Source organism: Emydura macquarii, unplaced genomic scaffold (genome assembly GCF_026122565.2).
Source record: "Emydura macquarii macquarii isolate MOO-44397 ecotype Brisbane River unplaced genomic scaffold, CSIRO-AGI_Emac_v2 contig_2437, whole genome shotgun sequence".
In the NCBI taxonomy this organism is placed as follows: Eukaryota; Metazoa; Chordata; order Testudines; family Chelidae; genus Emydura; species Emydura macquarii.
The window spans coordinates 386330-413294 of NW_027132574.1; the positions used below are offsets into that span (position 1 = coordinate 386330).

The following is a 26965-nucleotide window of genomic DNA, read 5'->3' on the forward strand; positions in this document are numbered from 1 at the left end:
TAGTAGTCAATACCTTAAATATAATATGATATCCCACACGTAGCTTGAAACTTTCTGTAATAATTTGATACTGGGCAAAATGAAATACACAAAACAGGAAATGGACATCATTTGCTTTTGCACACAAATCAGAGCAGATTTTGTTTATTTCAGCCACACAGGCTCTAGGAAGCAACATAACTTATTGGATCTCTATCACTTAGAATATTAATTTCATACTTTATTCAAAAAATCAGCTAAGGAAACAATTCCTGCTCCTGAATAACAATTTTGTGTTAACAAAAACAAGGTAAAAAACCCTGTTTAATATAGTCAGCTTTCTCTGTCTGACTAAATCGGGTCTGATCTCAGAATAAAAAAAAAAGAAAATTTGCTTTGAAATCTTGTTGTTTGCTTACTGTTGTATAAGTATGTATTAATATTAAGGGCATAAAGTTAAGTTATTTTAATAAATTATTTAACTTGAGACTTTATTGTAAATGATCATGTATTTTTGAAATATTAAAGATTAGGGATAGCCCATTGCTGCCTTGTGCTTTGACAATTTCCATTAGTACAATTATTATATTCTTACATGAGCACAAAAGATGAACATCTGTTTCCATTTATTTACAGATAATTGAAGTGTTGTATTGTTAAGAAAAAACATTACAGGGAACTCAAAAGGCTAGCCTGAAAAATGCCTGTGGGACACTAGTAATAGCTTTCACTGAATAATATTTAGTTCTTTTCCTACAAGGTAGAAAATACCTAAGGGATTAAAATAAGGATATAGAATCACTGTGTTCCAAACTAAGCTTATATGTTTATACAAACCTAAGTTACCTAAGTTAGGCTCAAATGTGGTATATGAAACAAGGCAGGTAATTGCATTAACAGCTCTCTCCACGTCATATAACTGTATGGTGTTGAACAATGCCAAACGTTTATAGCTTACTCAGATACAACATAGGTCTGTATTTGGTCTAGATAATATCAGTTTAAGCATTTATGCATACAAGGATGAATAGCTTGGATACAGTATTGTGAGGCATAAATTAACTTGAAGTCATATTTTTAAAGGTATTTAGGCACTATAAATGCAGATAGGCACCTAGTGCGATTTTCAAAAGCACCTCGGAACCTAATTCCCATTCATCTTAAAATGGGCGAACAGCTGTGATAAAGAAAGGCATACAGTCCCTCTTTTTGAATAGCCTGATCACAGGGGAAAGGGAATACACACACTTTGCAACTCTGGTGTCTTTGCTGCCTCCATGCTGGTCTTGTCCCACTTATTCCTATCAGCAAAGTGTAACTGGTATATGTGTCATTGGACATACTCCATTTGCAGTGCAGAGAGAGTATCCTTGCTCTGACCCTTTTCTCCTCCAACTACCTTATAGTTTGTGATCCTCCATAGCAATTAGCTTCTCCCCTAGATTTCCCCCACTTTGACTAGAAAGCCTCCCCTCTTCAGCCCAGCCACAACAAGCTCAGCTTCTGTTCAGCAGCTTTGAAGGGAATAATATACTGCATAGAACCATCTTCTCCATGTGGTACGGTGTGTTGGCCACCGATGTTTATCAGTGTAGGCTGCGTGCGTGTGTCCCTGTGTAGATGCTGTCCCATCCCTGGCCAGGAAACCGAGACGGCTCTCACAATCGAATGAATCGACATGACCACGGATTAGCTGAGCAACGAAGGCACCCTGGCCAGGTTTATTGCGTGCGGCACAATAAGAAGTGACCTACAGAGTATCTCTGGGTCAGTTTTGTATAGGCGACTTTACAATGGCCACGGCCCAATGGTGGGACTTTCCATTATCCCCTAGACCGGACAACATTATTCCCTCTGACACCCTCTTTTATACATTGTTCCATACAATTTCGTTCTTCCCCCTTTGACGTAGGTAGTTGCCACCCTCTTGACGTAGTCTAATACCACCTTTTTCCGTTAATTGGCTGATTTGGGCAAAACAACTTCATTTATCACCTTTTAGTCATTTCTATTCATCAAAGTGTCATTTTAGGGAGTTAGTTCTCTTTGATATCTTGGTGCCTCCTGTACCTGCTACATAGTTTGCATTTTAGTAATATTTTGGCAATATATATACTTGCAGTATCAGCACTTTCCTGTGCCAATTTCAGTTAGCTTGTTTTTTTCCACTTATACTCCTGATCACTTGGCTTTTTCCACTTAGGCCTTAGCCTGTTTTACAGGCCTTATGACAGGTCTTATACTTATTACATTCCCCCGCTTTTTATCTTTTTATGGGGAGGATGTTTACGCATCATCCTGGAAAAGCATAATGCACGGACTTAAAGGTAACCCAGTGGGCTAAACACTGTTATGTGGTCACCTCTTTTGCTGCTATCCATACATTCATGCCCTATCTTTCCCTTAGTCTGCACATTCCCTTGTACGACTGATGGACAGATTTTATTCCCAATTATTTTTGGTCCCTTATGGTGGGCCTGGGAATGTTAGGTCCGAGACCATTTTTGTTTAGTGGGATTCAGTAGTTCACACTGTTGTTATAGCGCTGATACTTTGTGTTATAAAATATACCTCTAGTAAATATATTGATTAAATATGAAATATATGATATATGTGATGATATATGATTATGAACCTTATTATATTTGATATGGTAGTGTTGCTATGGCAGTATTGATAGCGAGTTCCATACTTTTTCCACATGATTTTGGAGGATGGCTTTTCTTGTTTGGTGTCGCATATAGCAACTCATGCCCATCAAAGCAATCACTGTTAATCTCTGTATTACCATTAATAATACACTGAGTGTTCTGACTATTGGGTGTAGGGTAATGTCTTCTAGGATTGCCCACCAAGGTGTCTGTAATGCACTCTGTACACTATCTCATTCATCTGTTGTTGAATGAGATTGGCTATTGGTATTAGAGACTCCTTACTTTTTGCCACCAAATCATGTATATCTAATTTCAAATGTTCTTTCGGAGGTAACATTTCAATTAATAAGTTTTGGATATGTCCAGGAGGAGGAACAATTTTAGTAAGAGTGTTCACATTGCTGGTGGACCAAAAAGCATGAGTTCCAATTTGGATAGTGCTGGTTATTGGCACACAGAATCCTGTCTCCTTTCCAGGGCACAAGTACCAATGTATATTGAAATTGGAATACCCCAAAGCACATACCACATCATGTATTCGCACTACTTCATTAACCAATTCCTTTTGTACCAATCGGGCCCAGCCTTTTTTGGTGTTATTGGTGTCAATTGTGGCATAATATTCACAGAGCCACGAGCCATTGTGTTTGGTACAACAGGCCTGGTTAATTTCTATACCTGTGTTGGTTACCAATCTTACAGTAGGGTAATATTGTATATATGTATTGTTTATCAATGTTTCCACACTGTTGGCATAATATACCTTGACTGGGGACTGCATCCATCTTGGAATGGCCATCATGATGCTCGGGGTTTTCCTATCCTTGTGATCCCAAGTTGGTAGTCTATCAAATTTAGCAAACTGTAAAAATACTGGATTGATGTGATCTATTGTTTGCTTCTGTATTTGTTTTAGAATGGTTGTGTGACTTAATAATCGCGGCCATTCCTGCAATTTTAGTTGTAATAGACTTTGTTGAATTATTTCTAGCACGCAATTTCCATAAGCCACACAAGCCATGGCCAGGGATGCATCATTTTGTTCTATGCTATTAATTGTTGTAAGTATAGTTGCATTAAGATGTTCAAAGCCTTGGGCTATAAGATGCATATTATCAATTGTGATTGCATGTTGGTCCAACAGTAGGCTACTGATACCTCCTCCTGTTTTAACTGCCTTTCCTATTCCACTTACAATACTATTTATTTTTAAATTGAGATTTTCAATATCTGCTGAATTCCATAAGGACATGCCAAGACTTGAGCCTCCTAGTTTCTGCAATTCCTCTTTTTTCTCTCCTTTGCTGTTCCCATAAGGGATTTTGTTACCCTTTCCACAATTGTATTTGCATTTCCAATTTTAAATTAAACCAATCTTTATACTGTGGAGGGCATTGTTTTGGCAAGGTCATACCAGTAACATTTAACTTCAGGGGTATGTATATCCAACCGACATTTTCTACCATATATTCTATAGTAGGATGCAAAAATATTTCTGCTGTAGGCCAAGGCTGTAAATTTGGGCACTTCTTTGATGTAACTAATTACTGTTTCCCCTCCTTTAAACCAATCAATCCAAACTTCTATTTTTTCTTTAGGGTATGGGTGAATGTTACATTGCAGGGCCAAATTTTCTCCTTCAAATGCTGTTATATGGTGTTCCATTACTTGCCGGCTATTGGACAGAACATGGACAGAAGTTCCTGCCCAAGTTCCCATTTCTCGGTACATCTTTCCAATAAAGGCGGGTCTGTTATCTGAATCAATGCTAAGCGGGAGGCCCCATCCAGGGAATATTTTAGTCACAAGCGTTCTCGCAGCAGTGCGACTGTCTTCTTTTTTGGTGGGGAAAGCCTCCACCCATTTACTAAAACTATCCACAATTACAAACAGAAATCGATTGTTTTTGGATGTAGTGGGTAACGGTCCTACAAAATCTACTTGCAATCATTGGAAGGGTCCCTTTAAACTCTGATGCATTAATTTACCTCCTTCTCTTCCTTTGAGCAGGGTCCTGTCTGGCACAAGTGAGGCATTGGTGGATATGAATATCTAAATCCTCTCTCATTCCTGGCCACCAACCTTTCTCTTTAAGTCTTTCGAGGGCTTCCTCCAATTTTGGGTGCCCCCCCCACAGCAAAGCCATGTATCCACCTTAACAGAAAATGTTTAAACTGCTGAGGTATTATTAACACCCATTCACTATCAGATTTGGCTACAATCAAGCCCTTTTCTCTTTTGAGAGAAACTTCTTGTCAAGAGGAAGGGCATTCCACAATCCACTGCTGGATTAACTCATCCTTTCCCTGTAGCTCCTGTAACATTTGTAATTTTTAGTTTTAACTTGTTCTTGTTTCATCTGTGTTCTGTTCTGTGCTCGGGTAGTTATCATCACGGGAGAATTTCCCAAAGGGTGCCAGTTATTGCTGCCTCTTTAGCCAGTTTATCGGCTTGTTTATTTTTCCGCTGCAATGGTGATTTTATTTTAACCATTCTGATTTTTTCAAATTTTGTTGCCAACTTCTCCATTTGTTGCCAGAGGACTTTGTGTTTGATTTTAGACACATCTGTGACCACAAAATGCATGGTAGCCTACCCTGGCAAATAAATGGTGGTGTCTTTATACACATAATCTGAATCAGTACCAATCACTCTTTCAGATTGTTTGTTTTCCATTCTTTTTAATACTTCAACAACTGCTGATACTCCTGCCGCTTGAGTGCCTCCCTTTGTCAATTTATATTGGAAGGAGTTCACAGCTTGCATGCTCCCTGTCAAACAAACTCCGGCAAAGCCTGTGACCTGCGTACCTTCTTCATAATATGAGCTTCCATCTACATGCCAAATTGTTTTTTCCAGCACTTGGTCTATTGGGGTTGCTTTAAAAATGGGGTGAGCTTTAGAGTTTTTTTGGGGTCCACAGATATGTTCCTGACCTGTTATGGTTAGATCCCAAACAGATATTTCAGGCTCTTTCAGGACAACTAATTGAACATTCTGTCAAGAGAGCAAAAACCCATTGAATAGCTTTGTCCACCCTTACATTGCCTTTAGACAAATTCTCCTGGCTCAATAGTTTTCCTAGGGCATGGTGGCTTTTAACAATCACCTTACTTGCTCCTGCAATGGCCTGTGCTTTTTGCCGGGTCCAGTATGCTGCAAGAGTTGTTTGTTCGCAAGTTCCCAGCTTACTTTCCGGAGCTGTCAAGGCTCGGCTGTAATACGCCACCAGTCTCTCCCCCACTCCAGAATCCTCTGTGATCATGCTCACAAGATAGAAATTTTTAACACTAGGATACAGCATAAAGGGAAATTCATTATCAGGGGCGGCTAAGGTAGGAGCCTCCATTAATCCGTTTTTTAAACTTCCCAAGCATTTGTTGCTTCCTCGGTCCAGGTCCATTGAGGTCTTTTAAGTACCTCATATAAAGGTCCTGCTTTTTCTGCATATCCTACCATAAACTCTCTGCAGAAATTAGTAAGTCCCCAAAAAGATTGCAAAAATTTAGTGTCCGTTGGCATGGGTAGGCTAGTAATACATTTAACCCTTTCGGCATCTACCGATCTTCCTTCCGCACTAAGCCTAATTCCCAGGTATTGCACCTCTCTCTGTTTGATCTGGGATTTAGAGGGGTTAAGTTTCAAGCCATAGGTTTGGCAGCAGAGCAGCACTTGCTTAACCAACTTCTCATGTTCCTCCCCAGTTTCACTTACAATCAAAATATCATTCACATATTGCACTATCTTCCCTGTTTGCAATAATTCTTCCTTTTCTAGCATTTCTCGCACTGCAGTATGAAATATCATAGGTGCATTGCAATATCCCATAGGTAATACATGCCAGCAATACTGGGTCCCTTGGAACACAAAAGCTGTTTTATACTGAGATTCTGAACTCAATGGCAAGCTCCAAAAGCTGTTTGCAATATCAAATACAGAAAACCATTTCATTTCCAGAGACACCACCTCCAGTAACTCTGGATATGCTGCTATCACAGGGGCTCCTCGTTTCGCCGTTTTATTTAACCCTCTGTAGTCAATAGTCAATCTCCAGGTTCCATCTGGCTTTTTTACTGGCCAAATTGGTGCCACGTTAGGCACTGCACACCTTTGGATTAACTGTCATTTTTCCAATTCCTCTATTACTTGCCTAAGAGAGTCTTTAGCTTCCTGTGGTATGGGGTATTGCTTAATGTAAGGGGGAATTTCTCCCTCCAATTTGACTTCCATTTTTATTTTTCCAGCATCTAAGGAATCTTTAGCCCACACATTTTTCAGTTTTGGCCACCAGGTCTCCCAACCCACGGATGCCTTGGGTGGATCTTTGGACTTTATTGATTTAACAGTCTGCGTGGCTAACCCCATAGGGACAAGAGTAATATTTTTTTCTTCCTGTGGTTACAGTGCGGGTTTGCCAAATGCACATGTTTGGGAAATCTATAATTATTCCTAATTGCCCAATTGTAGTTGCTCCAATTAGATTTTCATTTCCATTAATTGCACATTTTTCCTGAATAGTGTGTGTCACAAACTGAAGGAGTAGTTCTTTAACTTTATAATTTTGAGATTTTCCCGATATTCCCGTATGCATGTTGTCTCTAAGACGGGATAATTTGGGTACATGTCTTTTACTATAGTAATTCCTGCCCCCGTATCCAATAAAAAGTTAACAAGCCCATCCCCGACTCGGATGTCTAAGTGGGGGTGCCCCCAGACGTCTAAAGTCATGGGTTGATGAAAAATACATTCCAAGTATTGGGGTGGGCTGGCCTATGCTTTCTATTCTATGTCCACTGGCTCATTTAATCCAGAGACGAACACAACAGGTGTTCCTTGCTTCTTTTCCTTATCTTCCTGTCTGCTTTCATTACTGATTTTTCTTACTTGTAGTTTGTCAATTTTATCTTTTAACTCTCTGTTTTCCTACGCTAATTGTCCTGCAGATTTCCATTCCCCTTGTCTTCTTATTTCTCAGTTTTTCTTTGTTCCTCGGCCTCTCCAACCACGGCCTCGACCATGGGGAAAATACCCTGGTCCTTCCGTTCTCCACTGCCCTAACTGCGTTCGTAATTCACTTACCAGAGTTTCTTCATATTGTCTAACAGCTATTTCTATTTTTTCTAACCATTCTGGCATGGGTATGTGTGCCCCCTCCTCTTCGCACTTAGGCCTTAGCCTGTTTTACAGGCCTTATGACAGGTCTTATATTTACTACACTCCATATATACCTAGTATTTTCTTTCAGTTCCTTGACATTAAGCTCCCCTCCACACTACACAGGAGAGGAGAGAGTTTCAGTATTTCAGCAGTCATACAAAGATTATTAGTTGCTTCATGATGATTATTTATGAGCCACAGTAATATCTAGCATTTCAATGTTAAGAATGTATTCAAATTTGCTGAAAACATCTAACCCAGTGCCTATTAGTCCTGGTACAAAAATATATTTAAAATATAAAAAATGATTACCTTATTAATTAATAAAACAAATCATAATCATTGAGATGTAAATTGTTACCAATGCAATCAAATTGTCTCCTCTCACCACTCCACTCCATCGCCATAACTTCCTGTCTAAAACACCCAAGGAAATATATGATCCTGGCAACATGCCCTGAAGGTAAAACAAATTCAGGATATTTGGGAGATAGGTTCCAAAGTCAAAGGACCCTTATAGAAAAGGCCATGTCAATGTGCTTTAACTTTAAGAACATAAGAGATGCTATACTGGGTCACACTATCATCCTGTCTCAGAGAGGCCCTGTACAAGAATTTCAAGGAGAATGTACAGAACAGGGCTATTATGGAGTGATCCACCAGTCTGCCACTCCCAGCTTTTGGCATTCAAAGTTTCAGAGGTGGTCAAACCATGGGTCATGAGCCAGATGCAGATCTTTTACAGTTAAAGTGCAGTTCCCCCCCATTCTCCACCTACCAGACAGGGGTGGGGAGCTTGGTGCTTCTGCCCTGCATCAGGGTGGTGGGGCTAGAACATTCTGCCTAGCGGGGAGGGAGGGAGGTCTCAGGAGGTCAGTAAATTTGGCCACACTGGTTTAGAGTAACCCCAAACCTGAGGGCAGTGTCCCTGGCCATCTTGGCTAATAGCCATTGATAGATCTCTCCTCCACTAACTTATCCAGTTATACCTTTGGCCTTTACTGCATCCCGTGACAATATGTTGCCCGGCTTAGATGTATGAATAAGATACTTTCTCGTTTCTATTAAAACTGTTGCCTGCTAATTTCATTGTTTTGTGTATTGTGGAAAAGGGTACATAACGCTTCTCTATTCACTTTTTCCATGACATTCATGATTTATAGACCTTTATCATATCCCCCAAGTCATCTCTTTTCTGAGATAAACAGCCCTAATCTTTTTAGTCTCCTCTCATACATAAGTCGTTCATATCCTTGATCATTTTGTTCCCTTCTCTGTACCATTTCAAGTTCCACTATATCCTTTTTGAGATGGGGCAACCAAAACTGGACCTAGTATTCAAAGTGTGGGTATATCATGGATTTATATAATGACATTATGATTTTTGTTTTATTTTCTATCCCTTTCCTAATAGGTTCTAACATACTATTAGTCTTTTTACTGCTGCTGCATACTGAGTGAACCTTTTCAGAGAACTATCCACAATGACTCCAAATTCTCTTTCTTGGGTGGTAATAGCTAATTTAGAGCCAATCATTGCATATGTGGAGTTGGGATTATTTTTTCCAGTGTGCATTACTTTGAATTTACCAGTGCTGAATTTCATCTGCCATTTTGTTGCCCAGTCACACCCAGTTTTGTGAGATCCCTTTGTAACTTGAATAATCATGTATCATCTGCAAAATTTGCCACTTCACTGTTCATCCTCTTTTCCAGATCATTAATGAATATCTTAAACAGCACAGGTCCCAACACAGACTGTTGGGTACCCTGCCATTCACTTCTCTCTACTGTGAAAACTGACCATGTATTCCTATCCTTTATTTCCTATCCTTCAACTACTCATTGATCCATGAGAGGACCTTCCCCCTTATCCCAGGGCTACATAGTTTCTATAAGAGTCTTTGGTGAGGGACTTTTTCAAGGCTTTCTGAAAATCGAAGTACACTATAACCACTGGATCACCCTTATCCACATGCTTGTGGCCTCCCTCAAAGAATTCTAATAGATTTATGAGGCTTGACTTATAAAAGCCATGTTGACTCTTCCCCAACAAATCATGTTTATCTATGTGTCTGATAATTCTGTTCTTTACTATAGTTTATATAAAAGCAATCTCTCTCTGGTAAGCAGACCCAACATTGTTTAGGCTGTTATAAATTTATCTTAAACCCCTTTTAGTAAAAGTAAAGGATTATAACTGAATAATTTCATAAAAATAAATAATTCAGTCACTCACTCTCCAATCAGAGCTCTAAAACTCTCACAGAATTCTAGCCCTCCCTCTTCCCCCACGTGGGCGCTATAGAACATCCTTGTTTTTAATACAACACTTATTACTTTTCCTTTGATGGAGATTTCCACCATTTATATATTTTTACAGTTCACCTCCCTTTTTCTGTGGTTTCACTAATTTAATTACAACATATTTATTCATTCTCTCTCCTTAGAATCAGTCTCACATTCACCTTTACAGTTAAGTAGACAGTTTTCAAAGGACCATAAACTGGCCCCTAAATTTTTGCAGGGACATAGATAAGTGACTGCACATTTATGTCTTGATGTTCAGAGCTACAGAGTGCTCACAGCTGTCATTGACTTCAAAAGGGGTTTTAATATGCTTTTCATCTGAATGTATTTTCTATTAATTCAAGAGAAATCAAGAAAACAAGAACTAAAAGGAAGGTCTCTAACAGAGAGCACTATGTATGGCTCCTCTGTAACATTATGCATCACTGATGCTTCACAAAACATCTGTTCTGCCTGCAAATAACAGACTCTTAGAAATATAAAGCAATAGTATATGGACATCAAAATTATATGATAGTAATTAGATAGCTATATACAGGCACATTTAGCAGGCAAGTGTTGCTCACATGGTCTTCATTTTCCATAAATTTTGCATATGAAAAATTAGAAATTATTTCTGAAAATGTGGCTGTGTTCTCCTTAACTACAAAATTGCTTGTGTCACATATCTCCAAACTCCATATACCTGTTTACAATCCCTTTTAAAATGTAGTGCAAATACACATAAGACAGTATCTAAACCATTCCTCTTCCCAAACATGCGTGAAAGACTTCATCTCCTTTCATCTTGACTACTTTAATTCCTTCTTTTATGATCACATAAATCCTAACTCATCCTGTTCTTTAACTTGTTCACAGTACTCTTCAAATACCAAAACTTAATTTGTCTACTTTCTTTGTCTCTCTTCAGAGACTAATAGGATCCTTCTCTCATACTGACCATGCCATCTACAACAGACTCCCTGCCTGCACTTAACTGACTCATTTTTGAAATCTCATCTCAAACTCCTTCTCTTCTCCTTTGTCTGTAACTTATAACTCACTCACTACTAAAATGATTTAATCCTCATTCCTTAAATATCCAGATTTACCTTATATTCATTCATTTGCCAAAATAGTTGACCAGTATCTGTACCAGTTTTGTTTGTACCAGCGCTAAATTAGAGCTAGATGATAAGAGACCAATGCTGCTGAAAAAATAATTAATATTACAATAGAAATGTTGTATTTTTGAAAAAGTTGTCAGTTAAGAACTTGGCACTGTATTTCTGGCTGAACTTTCAATGCAGCCTTTCAGAATGGCTTTCTTTCAGGATAGATGGACCTCATGTTATGCATTGAGACAAGAACTAAAAAAGCATTGCATATAATTTTGAGAAAAGCACTCAAAGAAAAGAAAGAGGCAGAAAATATGTCGGGGACTTAGTACACAAAGACACAAGGTAAATTCTTGATCTAAGTTATTTTCTATGTGTAGAAATGCAGTGCTCACTAAAAGTAATATTTACACTGAAATCTGTGGCACAGCATGAGCCTTGTTATGCCTTTTCTTTTAGAAGATAATATTTATGCCTCACAAAAATAAAATTATAAACTGTCTTAATATATCCTTTAAATCCGAATTCTGCTCTTGGTTACATCACTGTAAATTGGATTCACTGAAGGTACTTAAGATTTATATCACAGTAGCAACTTAAGAGGGAACATGGGAGAACACCAGGCACTCTACTCCTATCTCTCCTGCACCTCATTCAGAGCACGCACACTGTGATATCATTTGATCCTTCATTATTTAACTTTTCACCTTGACTGCTATCATTCACTGCCCTTAAGAGGGAAAAAGCCAGTATACCTGTGACTGGTCAGCTGACTCACCACTGGGCTTAAAAGGGCCCAAGAGGAAAGAGACACTTAGAGCTGCCTTAGAGTGTAGATGCAGTCAGTCAGGAAAAGGGCTGAGAGCTGCCTGGGAGTAAAAGTTTTGGCAGATGAGAGCTGCCTGAGAGATCCCCAAGGAAGAGGCAGGTGAGGGCTGTCTGAGCACAGGGGAGAGACAGAAGAAGTAGCAGAGAGTTACCTAAAGAAAAACCTGCAGAAACCTCTGCAGGCCTTTCTTGGAAAGTGGGGGGGGGGGGAGGGGGAATTGCTGGGAAACCAACAAAGGAAGAAACCTGTTGAACTTCCTGAGCTAGAGAGGCTGGAGATGGCTGAAGGCTGATAGCAGTATAGCGAAATGGCTCTCTGAGTTGGACAGCTGAAGACAGAGAGGACTGAAGGCTAGAATAAGGCATAGTGATAGATGCCAGAGCAATACCTTAGAGGTGCCTGCCTTTGGACCATTACCTTGTTGTGGTGAAGAGGCTTGTATGTCCTAATGACCCTCAGAACTATGTTGTCCAGAGTCTTGTACTCCTGGTAGGGCCACCCTTGGTGAACAGGTCTGAGGTGAGGTTCCAACTGAAGTGCAGTCTAATCTTCTCAAGACAGGTCAGGCTACGTCTGCTACCATAAGTAACAATAAATAGATGGTACTACCTGCGACTGTTGACCAGAGTGGACAGCTACACCTGGTTCCCTCTGGAAAGTCTTCTCCGGTGCACCAGGCAATCAAGCAGTTATGCTTATCTCTCTGGCTCTGAAGGTGGATGGTAAGGGCGGTGTGGACAGCCTAGGACATCAGTTCAGGTGCAGCAGGACCTGATAACCTTCCACTGCACCCAGACCCATCTCCAGACCTCTCAACATTGTTGTCCCACTGGATTGAGACAGGCCTGGACAAGAAAATGAGGGAGACTCTGCGCAACTTTCCCTCACTTAAATCCAATTCACCTGCTACTCATGACATCAAGTACTCACCCCCCCCTTCAAGTCTTGTGGCAATGGGCTAGCAGCAAAACAGCAGGTGCGGCTACACTAGGAGCTGTAGCTGCAGACATGCACACAGACGGCTCAGGATATAGGGTCGCTTTTCACTGGACGAAGCAGCAGTGAAATTTAGCAGCCACTTGGGTGACTGAGCAGTCCTATTTAGGATCACACTGCTCACCTCCATAGTTTGAGGAAGGGGGTAGAAAAGGTGCCATAAACATTGTCTGCTTCACCTTAGCCCTGCAGCATACTGCGGCTGATGGGGATCCCGCTACAGTGGTCAAATATCACATGAAAAGACAAATATTTTTAAAAAAACGGAGATACCACTTACCATCGGTGCTTGGAATGTGCACACATTAATGTATTGCATAACAGCAGATAGACCAGAGAGAAGAACAGCTATAGTTGGTAGAGAATTGGCCAGTTGTAAGATCCAGACAGCAGCCCTGAGTGAAACTCATTAGCTGAAGAAGAACTACTTACTGAAAAAGGAGTTGGCTATACCTTCTTCTGGAGTGGCCATAGTAAAAAAGAGCGACGTGAAGCTGGTGATTGCCATTAAATACTGCTAGTCAGCAAGCTTACAAATTTCCAAAAGTGTGTGAATGATAGACTCACGCTAATGAGATTCCCATTGTTTGGGAAAAGATATGCAACTATCATCAACGCCTGTGCACTCACCATGACTAACCCAGATATGATCAAGGACAAATTTTATGAAGACCTGGGGTCCCTTATCACAGAAGTGCTGAAGGCAGACAAGCTCATCATCCTTGGTGACTTCAGTGCTAGAGTTGGCACAGATTTCCAGGCATGGCCAGGTGTGATTGCAAAAAATGGCCTTGGGAAGTGCAAAAGCAACAGGCTCCTCCTGCTGAGGAAATGTGCTGAACAGGACCTCCTCATCACCAGTACAGTCTTCCACCTGTCAAACCGTAACAACATCTTGGATGCATCCATGCTCCAAGTACTGGCATCTCATTGATTATGTCATCATCGGGAGAAGAAATAGACAGTATGTTAGAGTGACAAAGGCCATGAGAAGTGCAGAATACTGGACTGATCACAGGCTTATAGTTTCCAAGCTGAATATCTGAATACATCCAAGTAGACAGCCACAAGATAAAACAAACACCCAAAAAGCTTAATATCTCCAAATTGAAACAGAAGAATGTGAAACTGGCTTTTGTTGAAGAACTGTGTAACCAACTTGTAACAACTGATGCAAATTCCAATAACATTGAGGAAAACTGGGCATCCTTTAGAAACTCTGTGTAATCAGCTGCATCCAATACTCTTGGTTCCATCACACATACACATCAAGATTATTGTGACAAAAATGATACTGATATAAGGAGACTATTGAACAAGAAACATCAGCTCCATTAGGCCTGGTTAGGAGACAGCACTTCAACATCTAAGAAGGCAGCCTTCAGCATCATCAAGAAGACTGTCCAACGCAACTTCAAGAGATGCAAAACTCATGGCTGAGAAACAGGATATATGAGATTCAGTCCAATGCAGACAGGAATGATATGAAGAATTTCTGTGATGCTCTGAGAATAATCTATGAGCCAAGTCTTCAGGAACATCTCCAGTGCTGAGTGTTGATGGCACCACACTGCTCACTGACATAGAAAAGATACTGCAATGATGGGCAGAGCACTTTAACAACATCCTCAATCAATAATCATTTCTTAGCAAGGAGGCAATTGATCAACTGTCCCAGATAGATATCAACATATCTCTTGTTGATCCCCCAATGATGACTGAAACTGCAAAAAATGATTGACTTGTTGTCAATAGCCAGCAAAAAATCTTGCCAGAATGCTGCTGAATCACCTTGTGCAACATGTTGAACAAGGGCTCTCGCCTGAGAGGCAGTGTGGCTTCAGGGAAGGACGCAGGACTACAGACATAGGGTTTGTTGTTTGTCAACTTCAGGAGAAATGCCCGGAACAGAACTCCCACCTGCATATCACTGTCATTGACCTAAAAAGCATTTGATACAGTCAGTGGGGAGGTCCTTTGGAAGATATTGGCAAAACTGGTTGCCTGGAAAAATTTATCTCAATGGTTCAGCAATTCCTTGACGGCATGCTCGCTCATGTTATGGATGATGGTGAGTCATCTGAACCATTCCCAGTCACCCATGGAGTCAAGCAAGGCTGTGTGTTGGCCCCAACTCTCTTCAGTATGATGTTTTCTGCCATGCTTACAGATGCCTTTCATGACTGTGACACTAAGATTGGCATCAGATACCGAACTGATGGTAAGCTTTACAATATGAGGAGACTACAGGCAAAGACAAAGGTTCAGGAAGTGACTGTTCATGATCTTCTGCTTGCTGATGACTGTTGCCTGAATGCCAAATCTGAGTCTGACATGCAGCAGAATATGGACTATTTTCCTTCAGCTTGTGACAATGTTGGTCTCACAATCAACATCCTGCACAGTGAAGCCTTATGTAAAGTCTACTATCACAGTAAATAGCCAAATCCTCCCAGCAGTGGACAAGTTCACCTACCTCGGCAGTATACTGTCATGTGCAGTTCACATTGATGATGAAACCAACACCAGAATTGCCAAAGCAAGTGTGACCTTTGGCAGACTGTGCAAATGTGTGGGACTACATTTGTGTTCTCAAACAAATCTGAAGGTCTACAAAGCCATTTTGCTGCCAACTTTGATGTATGCATGCAAAATCTGGACAGTGTACAGATACCATGTTATGAAGCTGAATAACTTTCACATGGAATGTCTGAGGAAACTGATGAGGATAAGACAGCAAGGCAAGTTCCAGATACTGATGTTCTCATATGGGCAGGTATTCCAAGCATCCATAATCTGCTGCATAATCCATAATTATCCATAATCTGCATAATCACAGATGAGATGGGGAGGCCATGTCACCATAATGTCAGATGAGCAACTGCCAAAGAAGATCTTTTATGGTGAGCTAAAGGAGGGAAAGTGCTTTCAGGGAAGACAGGAGAAATATTTCAAAGATTCCCTAAAGTTATCCTTGCAGTGTTTTAACACTGACCCAGAATGTTGGGAAGATCTCGCTCAGGATCATTCTACCTGGTGAAGTCTCATCCCTACTAGAGCCACTGTCTATCAGCAGATGAGAACTACTGAGGCAGAGCGGAAGTGCCAGCCACATAAATGTCATAACATCAGCATGTCTGCTGTTAATCAAGTAACCTATAGAGGCATCTCTTGTTCAGAGTGTGCCACAAACAGTTCAAAGCTCAAATTGGCCTGATCAGACACTCACGTGTTCACAGAAACAAAACCAATCAGTGATGTCATGGTCATCTTTGAACTCGAAAGACAAACCACAACAACCTCAGTGGTGAACATAATGAGATGCTGATGGTGCAAAGAAGCTGTGCCTGGCGAGAGATCCCAGGGCTATATGTTGATGGAGTGATGGGGACTTGGTCTGTTAAGGTGTACACCTATAGCTTCCATTTATGATAAATTAATCCTGTAAGGGCTGTTTATACTCGAAAACTATTTTGACTATTTCTGGGAACCACTGAAGGGGAAACTGAAGCAGATGCTCCGGTTGTATCATGCCCTGATGTTGGAGGGTGCCTCAGGTGGGGGACCCCCCATAACACACCCCCTCACCAAATACCTCACCTTTTCTGTCACCCCTCAGATCCCCTCATCTACACTTTAACTTCTCTAGCCCTGCCAAACAAACACTAATAATTACAATCTTAATTTTTTTAATTTTAATTTTAACACAAACATCTTAAAAGCTCAACAGATTTGGAGAATTTGAGAGCAATGGGAGGCCCACCAAGAGCATTCAGGTAGCAGGTCCCTTTCTTTTCAACTTTTGCACATTTGTCACACTGTAATTGCTATGTAACAACTTTGTTACACTGGAACAATCAAAGAAACAGGGTTTCCAAATGAATCAACTCCGGAAAAGGATGATTACCTCCTAAGTATCAGTTACTCATCATTAGCATGATCCAGTATGAAAAATTCAACTACTTAGACTTTAATTAAACTCAACTGGCTAGAGGTTGCAAAACATCTTATTATTAATTATTATTATTTCCAAGGAGAATCAGAACATATACTATAGCAGTTTTATTTCCAACCTTCTGGTAGTAGGCACGCTAGACTGATGGCTTTTAAGTTTAATGTTCAAACAGATATGGTTCCTTTTTAATCCAATATAATACAATGTACATAAAATCTGTCTGAAGAGTTATCTTTTGCATGTTTCAGAATACACAACATAGTATATCAAGTGTCAGATATTTTAAATAAACATGTACTACTCCCGTATGAGTACTTCTGAGTGGAATTTTTGTCTGAATTTTTTTTTTGACACACACAAAAAAAATTGCAGATTTGGGTTGACCCCAAACATCTTGTGAATATGTGTCAATTTTAGCAAACTGTTTCGGTGAAAGAAAAACATTTCAGAAATGTTGAAACAGCTTATTTTGTTTTGATTTTTCATTTCACTTTCATGAAGGGACTTAGATACCTTCCATAAAACAGAGCAGAAGGAGGTGGTGATTAGGAGCAGGGCACTCACCTGAGATTTTGGAGACCAGGATTCAAATCCCTGCTCTGGAGCAGGGTCTTGAATCTAGGTCTCCTTTCACTCAGGAGTGTGGATTTACCAACCTGCAAAGGGAATTCTGCTGAAAAATATTTTAAATCATATTTAAAAAAAGACACACAACCTGCAAGGTAGGTGAAATTTGAAGACTCCAGAACAGTAGCCTTGCCTTCCTCTTCGGTTATGTTTATGAACCTTATTAAAAATATCACACAGTCAGGTCCAACACAGGGGGAAGAGAGGGAAGGGTACACTTTACTGGGGCCCAACCCGGGCTGCAAACCCCATTACCCCCATTACAGGAGTGGCCCCGTGTTAAAAGTTTGTACTGGGCCCCAAAAAATTATGCTTGGGCCCTGCACACAGTTCTAATGGTTCAATCTCTACATCTTACATCAACAGAGATGATGCAGTAACATTACTGTAGAATATGGCCACTTTTGTATAAAAGGAGAAAATGCTTTTGTAAAATGAACCTCTGTGCGGTGGGACAGCAGAATGTCTAAGCACTGCTCAAGTATCATTTAAGCCTATTTTGATGACATAAGAGGGATTTCAGCAGTGCATATCTCTTACGCTTTGTACATGGGTAAATTTCACCCATTATCTCTAACACTCTGGCATCTAAATCTCTTCCTAACATCTTTCTCTGCCAGCACAGCAATTTACTATATATAGTACTAGTATTTTTTTTCTTAAAGGCTAAACCTAATTACAATTCCAAGAGGCATATAATATTGTCACCAAAGAGCTTCATTTGTTCTTAATATCATTTATTTTCTCACTAATTGCAAGTCATCTTCATCAATAAAATTACTCTCATTAATAGTTTCATCATCACAGATATGTATATGTATGCAACAACCTTCAATATTCTTCCTGTTAGTTTTAAAGAGGTATTCAGTATACTCTATTACCAGATACAACAAAGCAATACAAATTAGGACTTAAAGATATTTGAAATAGATACTTGAAAAACGGTAACTGAATTCTTGTATGATCATTTTACATTTAGTACCTTTTTGCATTTTTGTACTTCTGTAATGAAGTATAAAATAGTAAGAGGAAAAATTAAGATAAAATAGTTCTGAAGTGAAATCAGCTGACTTAATTTTAAAGAATGATCTAATTTCTCTTAATCTCCTCTAATTAAGAGTAAATAATAAAATTAATAAACATGAAGAATTTCTACCAAATAAAGAACATTAAACTATTTAATTGCTAAGCTTCTTCTCTACCCTGATTTTGTATAAAGGCTTAAGGTGTCATAATAATTGATAATCACATTTATTATGTCCTGAGTCAGCATTTTTAAATATTTAATAATTTCTACAATATACAAAAAGAGCTTATTATAAGCTACACCTGCACAGTAAAAGGAGATTAAACCCCAAAGACCCACTTGCTAGTTTTTTATCCTGCTATTTCATGTTCTTTTAAACAGCCACAGCATTCTAATTCTCATAGCCTTTTCACACGACAAGTTGCAGGCTTTTTAGAGGTGATTCACAGATTTTACTTTTGAGCTGGCAGACAATTTTCTTCCGATGTTTTCTTAACATAACATAATATATTAGAGTAATCTGTTGTCCCTCATTCTCAGCAGTTTCCTTAGACTATAAGGATACTTGTACTAAAAATTGATTTTGCAACTGAAACAGTCAAACTCAGATAAACATTTTTCTTCCCAAATTTCCTGATCACTGTGCATGAAATTGTGGTATACTAGATTAAAGATTTGAATGTCTGATGTTAACAAATGCTGATGGATGACATTTTTTATATGAACCCCACATCATTTAAACAGAACTGAAAAAAAAGTTACTTAATATGCAGATACTGAGTTCTAGTGGGATGAAAACCAAGATTTATTGATTTGGGAGGTAAGTACTCAGTGAGTGAAGCTAAAATCCAAATTTGTCTGAAAAGACAGAAGGACATAGCAGTCTTCATGTTCACTGAAATGAAGCATATATATCTATCCTAATTTGGAAAATATGTTTAATTATATGTGCATATGTGCTGTTCACATAAATGTTTGTGTATGTATATACATATATACAGTTCAACATATTCTGATTTGACAAAATAGGATATTAAATTAGGCATTAATGTAAAAAATAAGTTTTAAAAAGTATCTATTAGTTTTCTTTTTTCTCATTGTGGCCCTGGATAACAACTCACACAGACATTTTCCCAGGTTTGTCTCTTTCTAGTAGGTACTTCAAAGTTATATCCCATCAAAAAGCCTTTCCAGGAGCAGCAGTTTGCACTTAAATCAATTCATATGCAGGCTAAGCTTACACTTTACACTTCTTTGTGGCAGTCATTCACTACATGATTGGGGAGGATGAATGCTGAAAGTGAGGACTGTAAACTTAGCAAGTTCAGGTCATTTACCTAACTTACAGAGCTGAAATTCAAGCTCCTGTCCTGGGTTCAGATGTTCGGCTTGGACAATGAAACAGTGTGTTGACCTATATTGCTAACATTTTTAAATGCTGGAAATATTCACTCTGTTAATGTGGCATTGATAGCAAGGTTCATTTTAAATCGGTACATGACTGCAGTTCCTGGGAGCAGTGAGACTAAATACCAAGGGATGAATAATTACATATCTGGCATCATTGATAAAGACAAAGCTTAAAATAACAAGTATGATAGAAATCCATGTGATAAGACAGCATTTGAAGGCAAAAGCATCACAGGCTAAAAATCTCTCAGAAGCTACCAAATGGAATATTTGATGTAAGTTTACACAATCTGAAAAACAAAAGGTTGGAAACTATTCCACTGTTATTAGACGCTACTTGTAAAACCAAAGCAAGGTTCAAGATTTTCCTTACCACTAACTACTCTAGTTAATGGGGAGTTAAATGTTAGCATCAAAGGGAGAACCGGAAGCAAAATATTGGCTAAGTAATGTACTTATGTATAAAACAAAATGACGCAACACGTAAGATATTAGTACGTCAATATAATTATTACTGATTATTATGTGCTATGCACTTTACAGATAGGCAAGAACACACTCATTGTTCTAAAAGGCTCACATTCTAAGCAGAAAGGGAAGGTGGTTCAATATAGGAGAGGAGATACCATATTAATAAACACAATCACTTTATTACCTTTATTCCCTATTGTAGGCTGGCGACTTGGCCCAGCAGGGGCGTCGCAGCCCTTCCTTGGGCCCAGGCTCCAAGGAAGACCACAGCGCCTTCCTACACCCATAAACACTAGGAATTAAGAACAGTTACTTACCTTACAGAAACTGTTAGCCTTTGAGATGTGTTTTGCACATGGATTCCATTCGATGTTCATTGGCCTCGTGCACCTGGGATCAGATTCCTTTGGCTAGCAGTGTTCACTGGTTCCAGACCTGAGCCCTAAATGTCCTTACACCTCCCCCACCCGAGAACATAAAAAAAAAGAACAGGCCCAGTTCTTCAGTTCTTTTGTCAATACAGAATCCTGGAGGAGGAGGACTCTGAAGTAGTGGGGAAGTAAGGCAGGGTCATGGAATCAATGCGTATAAATTATCTTGAAGAACCACAGTAGGGTAAATAATTGTACTTTCCTCTTTGAGTGATTGTCCACATGGATTCTACTCTTTGTGACTAACAAGGAGTTGTTGGTCTGGTTGGAGGTATTAGGAATCTTATTGTTATTATTATTTCATTATTTATTTGTATTCCCATAGTGCCTACGGGCCTTAGTCATAGATCAGGATCCCATTAAGCTAGGTGCTGTACATACACAACACAAAGACAGTTCCTGCCCCAAGAGGCTCACAATATAAATATAAGACAAGGGCAGATGACATAGGCAGATGTACAAGTAACCAATGAAACAATATCAGTGAACACAGTAAGCAGTGATCTCTACACACTAGCAGCCTAACAATGACTCAAACAATGTCTGCACAACAGAACTACTAAAATAGGCAGATAATCTAGAAGCTTCTACCAAAGAACAGTGTGCCTTGTAAACATGTGGACTGAACTTCATGAAGCTACCCTACAAAATTCAGAAATGGGGACAGTCTTCAAACAGGAAACAGAGGCTGCCTGAGCTCTAGTGAAATAAGCTTTAATGTGGTTAGGTTGATCCTACTTATCTAGCTTGTAACATTTTTATATCTAGGGCACAGGCGCAGCCCCAACAGAAATTGCTGGTCAAGAGTTCAATTTTACATGCATGAACCTATGTGCACCAAAAGTAAAGTACATATGGATAACCACTCCAAGAGGATTGATTGCTCTTTCCACATACTGAAAAATGTTATGCCAAAATGCAAGTGACAATAATTTTGTTCCTGCCTTTTACATTCAAGAAACCTTTATATTTTCTCTACATGGTCCAGAGTCAACAAAATAAAAGTAATCCAGTTTTCAAAATGTAAACCTGAAGCAAAGGCAAACATGAAAGCCTTTGTCAGGCTTCACTGCCATTAATTTTACAAGCTTTTCCCACCAAAAGGCAGAAAGAGTATATTAAATATATTCCAACAAAATCAATATTTGAATAGCAGCTTAAAAAAAATCTAGTATTTTTTCCTATTTTAGCATTCATAGGCCTGTTTTTTAAATGTTTTTTTCTAATTCTCCAGACCTCATTTCTGAAAGTGTTACAGTATTCTTACAAGTGCACCACTAATTATTTTCTTAATAACGTTTTAACCACAGTTTGATTCGTGTTTTAGAATCAAAATTAGCAACATAATCATAATACTTTTTATATAAAAAACAGTTTTCTTTGAGTAAAAAGCATAGAGCCACTTTGTTATTTTATATTTTTTAAATTAAAAACAATCCTCCCCCAACATGAAGAATTGTTCTCCATGTTGTATCCAAGCAGAGAGAGATGTATTTTTTAGAAAGAAAGAATGATACAAGTTACACCTGAAATTTTGAAAGACTCATTGTAATGAATTGGACTTGTTCAGTCTCTGATTGCCTGCCAGCAGTATAGCAGTCTCCAACCTAGTTCTATATTGATCTGATAGCCTATGTGGCAGTGCATGAAGGATAACCATCTGTGTCAGGTACAGCAGCAGGTGTCATATCCATTGAACTGGCTCCTGCCCTGATTACAATGAATCTGTTTTGAGCACCTGGCAACCATGACAGGCTTTTCATCTCTGTATAAAAAACTCTAACTCAAAAAGTTTACTAAATATAAACGGGAAACTCACCAGACAATGTCAGCTGATAAAGGCCAAGAGTTGAGTCCACTACAGACATACTATGATATTTGGGTAAAAGAGTGTTTAGACTTGTAAGAAGTTCCTTATCATGAATATTATGACTGAATGTGCATCTCAGATATTCCCATGAAGTACTCCTAGACTCTTGTAAGACAGAATTGAAAATCAGATAATCAGCATGAGATGATAAATGCAGTGTTTTTACAATTTTAGGAGAATGTATTTGTACCTGGGGCAATTGCCCAAATAAAACCGAATAAGATAGCATATCACTAGAAGATGCCAATAATGAATACTCTTCAGGGTACTCAGTCATTAAATCTATATATTGAGCTGCCGTAGACAGCAGATGCATATCCAGAATACTTGACTGAACTGTTTTGGAAAATATTTTGAGAGTCTCATCTGGATTGATCTGTAAATTTGTTATGAGCTCAGAATAACTATCTGCCATGTGGCTGGTAATTGGTTCTTGAAGTGCACCACTCAGCTGAGTATGTAAGAAAGTATCTTGACCCTTTAACTGAGACACCTCCATAAGCAGATCATATAAATTTGATTCCAATGGTAGGATTTGTTTTGCCATCAGCTGCTCAGCAGCAGTTAATTTTCTTGTCAAATCAGTGTCGATTTCTTGCGAGTACATAATTGCTGAAAATGATGGTTCTATAGAGATGGTTTGTGAAGGGACAAAGGTTATACAATCTGAATGGAAAAATACATGTTCAATTCTTGCAAGGAGATAGTTGGAACATATCCTTCTGTTAGGAATTTAACTGCACTTCCTTTAGTGGGATATGAGGATGGCAGTTCTGAGAACTACACTGATGATGTTATTTCACTAGCTGAAGAAAATGAATGCCCAGAAGTAATAGCAGTAGCGCCCATTAGTGTGAACCAGCTGGTTAATATCACTGCGTTCATCCAGAATGTCTCATAAAAAGTGGACTGTTTGCTATGCAAAACTTGATCTGAGAATTCATCAGAGGGTTTTATTTCAGTCATAGAACATGTTGCACATGTTTGGCTTAATTCACTTAAAGAATCAGCAGACTGTGATTTGATGTTTGTGAGTCTCTGGTTGATGGATGAAATGGTAATAACCAGATATTCACTGGGAAGGGATATTTGCGTTTGGGCTTTGTGCATAACTAATGAGCTAAAGAAAGCTACCTGTTTTGAAATAAATGTCTTATCAAGAGAATTGAGATCTACTGAGCGATTCAGTAAACTCCTGTGCTCCCCTGCTGATATTGAGAAAACAGATGACTGTTCTCCAGTATCCTCTTGAGGCAACCTAGAGAGAAATGAAGGTGCACTCATAGAAGCAGTTGTGAGCAGGCATCCACAGGAGAGTAATGAGTAACTATTTAATTCAATCTCAGCCCCTACTATGCTACTAATTACTGAACTCAAGTCTGTTGCTGACAAAGAAACAGTCTGATGGCTTTCTGAGGAGGAAGTTTGTGTTGAATAAACAGAAACTGTTATTAAGGAACTAGTGATTAATAGGATCATATAATATTTATCCTGGGAAAGCAATCCTGACATTAAATCTATGGAAGTAGCAATGGCCACATATGGCAGAGGTGTGATGTCAGACTTTATTTGTGCTGCAATCACAGCAGCAAAACTAAGAATTTGTGGAGAGAGAACATCTGTTGAGGAAACTAGCCTGAATATTGTTGAAGACTTTCCAGTGGCAATTATATCTCCTAGTCCATAGCTTTCAAAAGATATCTGGAATTTAAGTTAGCCATATTAGTGGTCAGAAGAATCCCATAGCTGACAACGTCTGTCTTTTTCAGATCTTTAAGGATAAAAAGTAGAAAAGAATTAGAAGAAAATAAAAAATGAACAACTTTGGCCCTGGGCTGAATTTGCAGCAAATTGCACTGCCACCTAACAACCATTAATTCTCACCAAGGAATTATATAGCAGACAAATACAACTCCGTAAATCATATTCTTAATAAAAGTGTAAAAGAGGTTTTAGTGACCTCAAGAGCTGAGTAAATGCAAACCTTTCCATTACTCACATTCTGTGTGAGGGCCAGAGACAGAACAAATGGCATTGCTCAGAACAGAAGTATTAAATTTTCTAAATCAAATTGCTCCTGTGAATCAATATAAAATGAATGAATTACAAATCTTTGCCACTGAGAACTTCAGTGAATTAGCAGATACGATGTGTTGGAAGAATTATAGTTATGTTTACTAATTGGATCTCGGACAATTTGCTTATCTACATCAACTAGGAATATTACCTAATTAAAAAAAAAAACATAGCTGAGACAAATTCTGAAAAGATTATCCTCTACAGAAAATAAAATGTTAAATAAAACTGCATTAACTAAATAAAACCCGGCCCTCTAAAATGGCTTACTTCTTATAAAAAGAGACTTTTATAAATGGAGGACATTTAAGATAGAGGCAAGCAATTATGGAATTTAATATAAAATGTCCAGCATAGTGTTTAGTACCATTAATTAAATTAATAGATCACAATTTAGGGTGTGTCTACAGGACAGCTGGAGGCATGATCTCCAGCACTAGCTTTGTGCTAGAAATAGTAGTGTAGCAAGGCAGGCATGGATGGTGGCAAGAGCTAGGTTCCTAAATACATACCTAGGGCCTTGGGCAGGATTACACTTCTATTTTTAGCATGGCAGCTTGATCTAAATTAGTGCATGTATGTCTTCCAAGCTGTAAATGATACCTCCAGCTGCAGTGTAAATGTACTACATTACAAACATGACAGTCAAAACAGGCCCCTACCCTTGCATTACTGTTCAATTTTAGAATTTTTTAGCACACTGGACTTTCATTTCTCTGCATCTGAAAAACGTAACTATAAACAGTTAAAAAGAACAAAAGCTTGATGATATTGTTGTCAATGTTCTTATGTACAAAAACATTTCTAAGTACAGAAAAAAATGCACTGAGTTAAGATGTGAACTAGGAAGAGAAGGTGAAGGTCCCTATAGGAAAAGGCACATTATCTGCCTGCTGCTGTCAAGCTATGGAAGAAGGGGAGGATGGCATTAGGGTCAGAGAGAGCTGAACTTGATGTGAGGCATACAAAATTGTACACACCCCACAAAGCTAAATGAAAACCAGATGATGAGAGAGTTCAATTTACTGCACTGGTAGGGTCAGGTGCTAGGAAAGAAAATCATTTTCTGAGAGAAAACACTAAATTTCCAATTATGTTTAGATAGATTAACAAAGGATGGTGAGAAAACTCACATAGAGAGAATAAAGTATAATAGAAAAAAAGACTTAAGATTTGGAAAACAAACAGAACAGAGGAAAATAAAACATTTTTGTTCTACATAGTCCCCCATTACAGGACACTAATACATAGACAAGTTTCAACATGTGAATTTCTCAGGCTTTATTCATCTTGTTATCACCATCTTACCTTGGAGTATTTGCATTGTGTGAAAATCAGGAGTAGCATGTTTAGACCAAATCCCAGTAGAAACAGATAGAGCTGAAGTAAGGTCACTGTCTAAAACCTCAGTAGGGGGCACTCCATCCATTCCAGTGATAGTTTTGTTGCTTTGGAGGATAGCAGGTAAACAGGTGATATTGTTTATTCCGTCATTGCAAAGAAACCCAATGGAGCAGGTCTGTATTAGGCAATCATTGTAATTAAGCTCACAGCTTCGTCCCTGAAAGAGAATTTTTAAAAAGCCATTTTTGAAGGCCATTTGCATTTTCATAGTCACATTAGATAGTTCAAATTATTGCTTTCTTTTGATTTTAAAAGGCACTTTGTTTCTACTAGGCTATAAGGACTTTCCAAAATTAATCTAATCCTACAGCAAATCTTCCTTAATTGATTTCATGGCATAAATGTATGTTTCTTGATTTTAAAACAACAATGCCATTTTGTCGTCCACTTAATACTGAAAAAAACAATTATTAGTAAAGGGTTTTTTATCATATATACTATACATTAGCAATTATCTTACCCACAGTGTCGCCAGCAATAATAAAGCTGTTTTTAAAATCATATTCTGTGCAATATAACAATATCCTGGTGAGTGGTTAACATACAATAATATAGAAGGTTCTAAACAAAGTATTTATCTTTACACCAACCTGCTGGTTTTGTTCTGATTCTATAATTATTTTATGTTCTATTGTCCAGCAGTACTAACAACCTTTTTATGATTTACTTTGA

General features: G+C 38.6%; 1 protein-coding gene across 3 annotated transcripts in view; it reads right to left on the minus strand.

Annotated features, from left to right (window-relative positions):
• The window catches only part of LOC137162622 (protein eyes shut homolog), a 329901-nt gene that overhangs the window by 155502 nt on the left and 147434 nt on the right, over window positions 1–26965 (minus strand). For all 3 annotated transcript variants that reach the window (XM_067562526.1, XM_067562527.1, XM_067562528.1), the window contains exon 4: window positions 26198–26450. In XM_067562526.1, the coding sequence (XP_067418627.1) occupies window positions 26198–26450 (253 nt within the window). The remainder of the gene's footprint in view (window positions 1–26197; window positions 26451–26965) is intronic.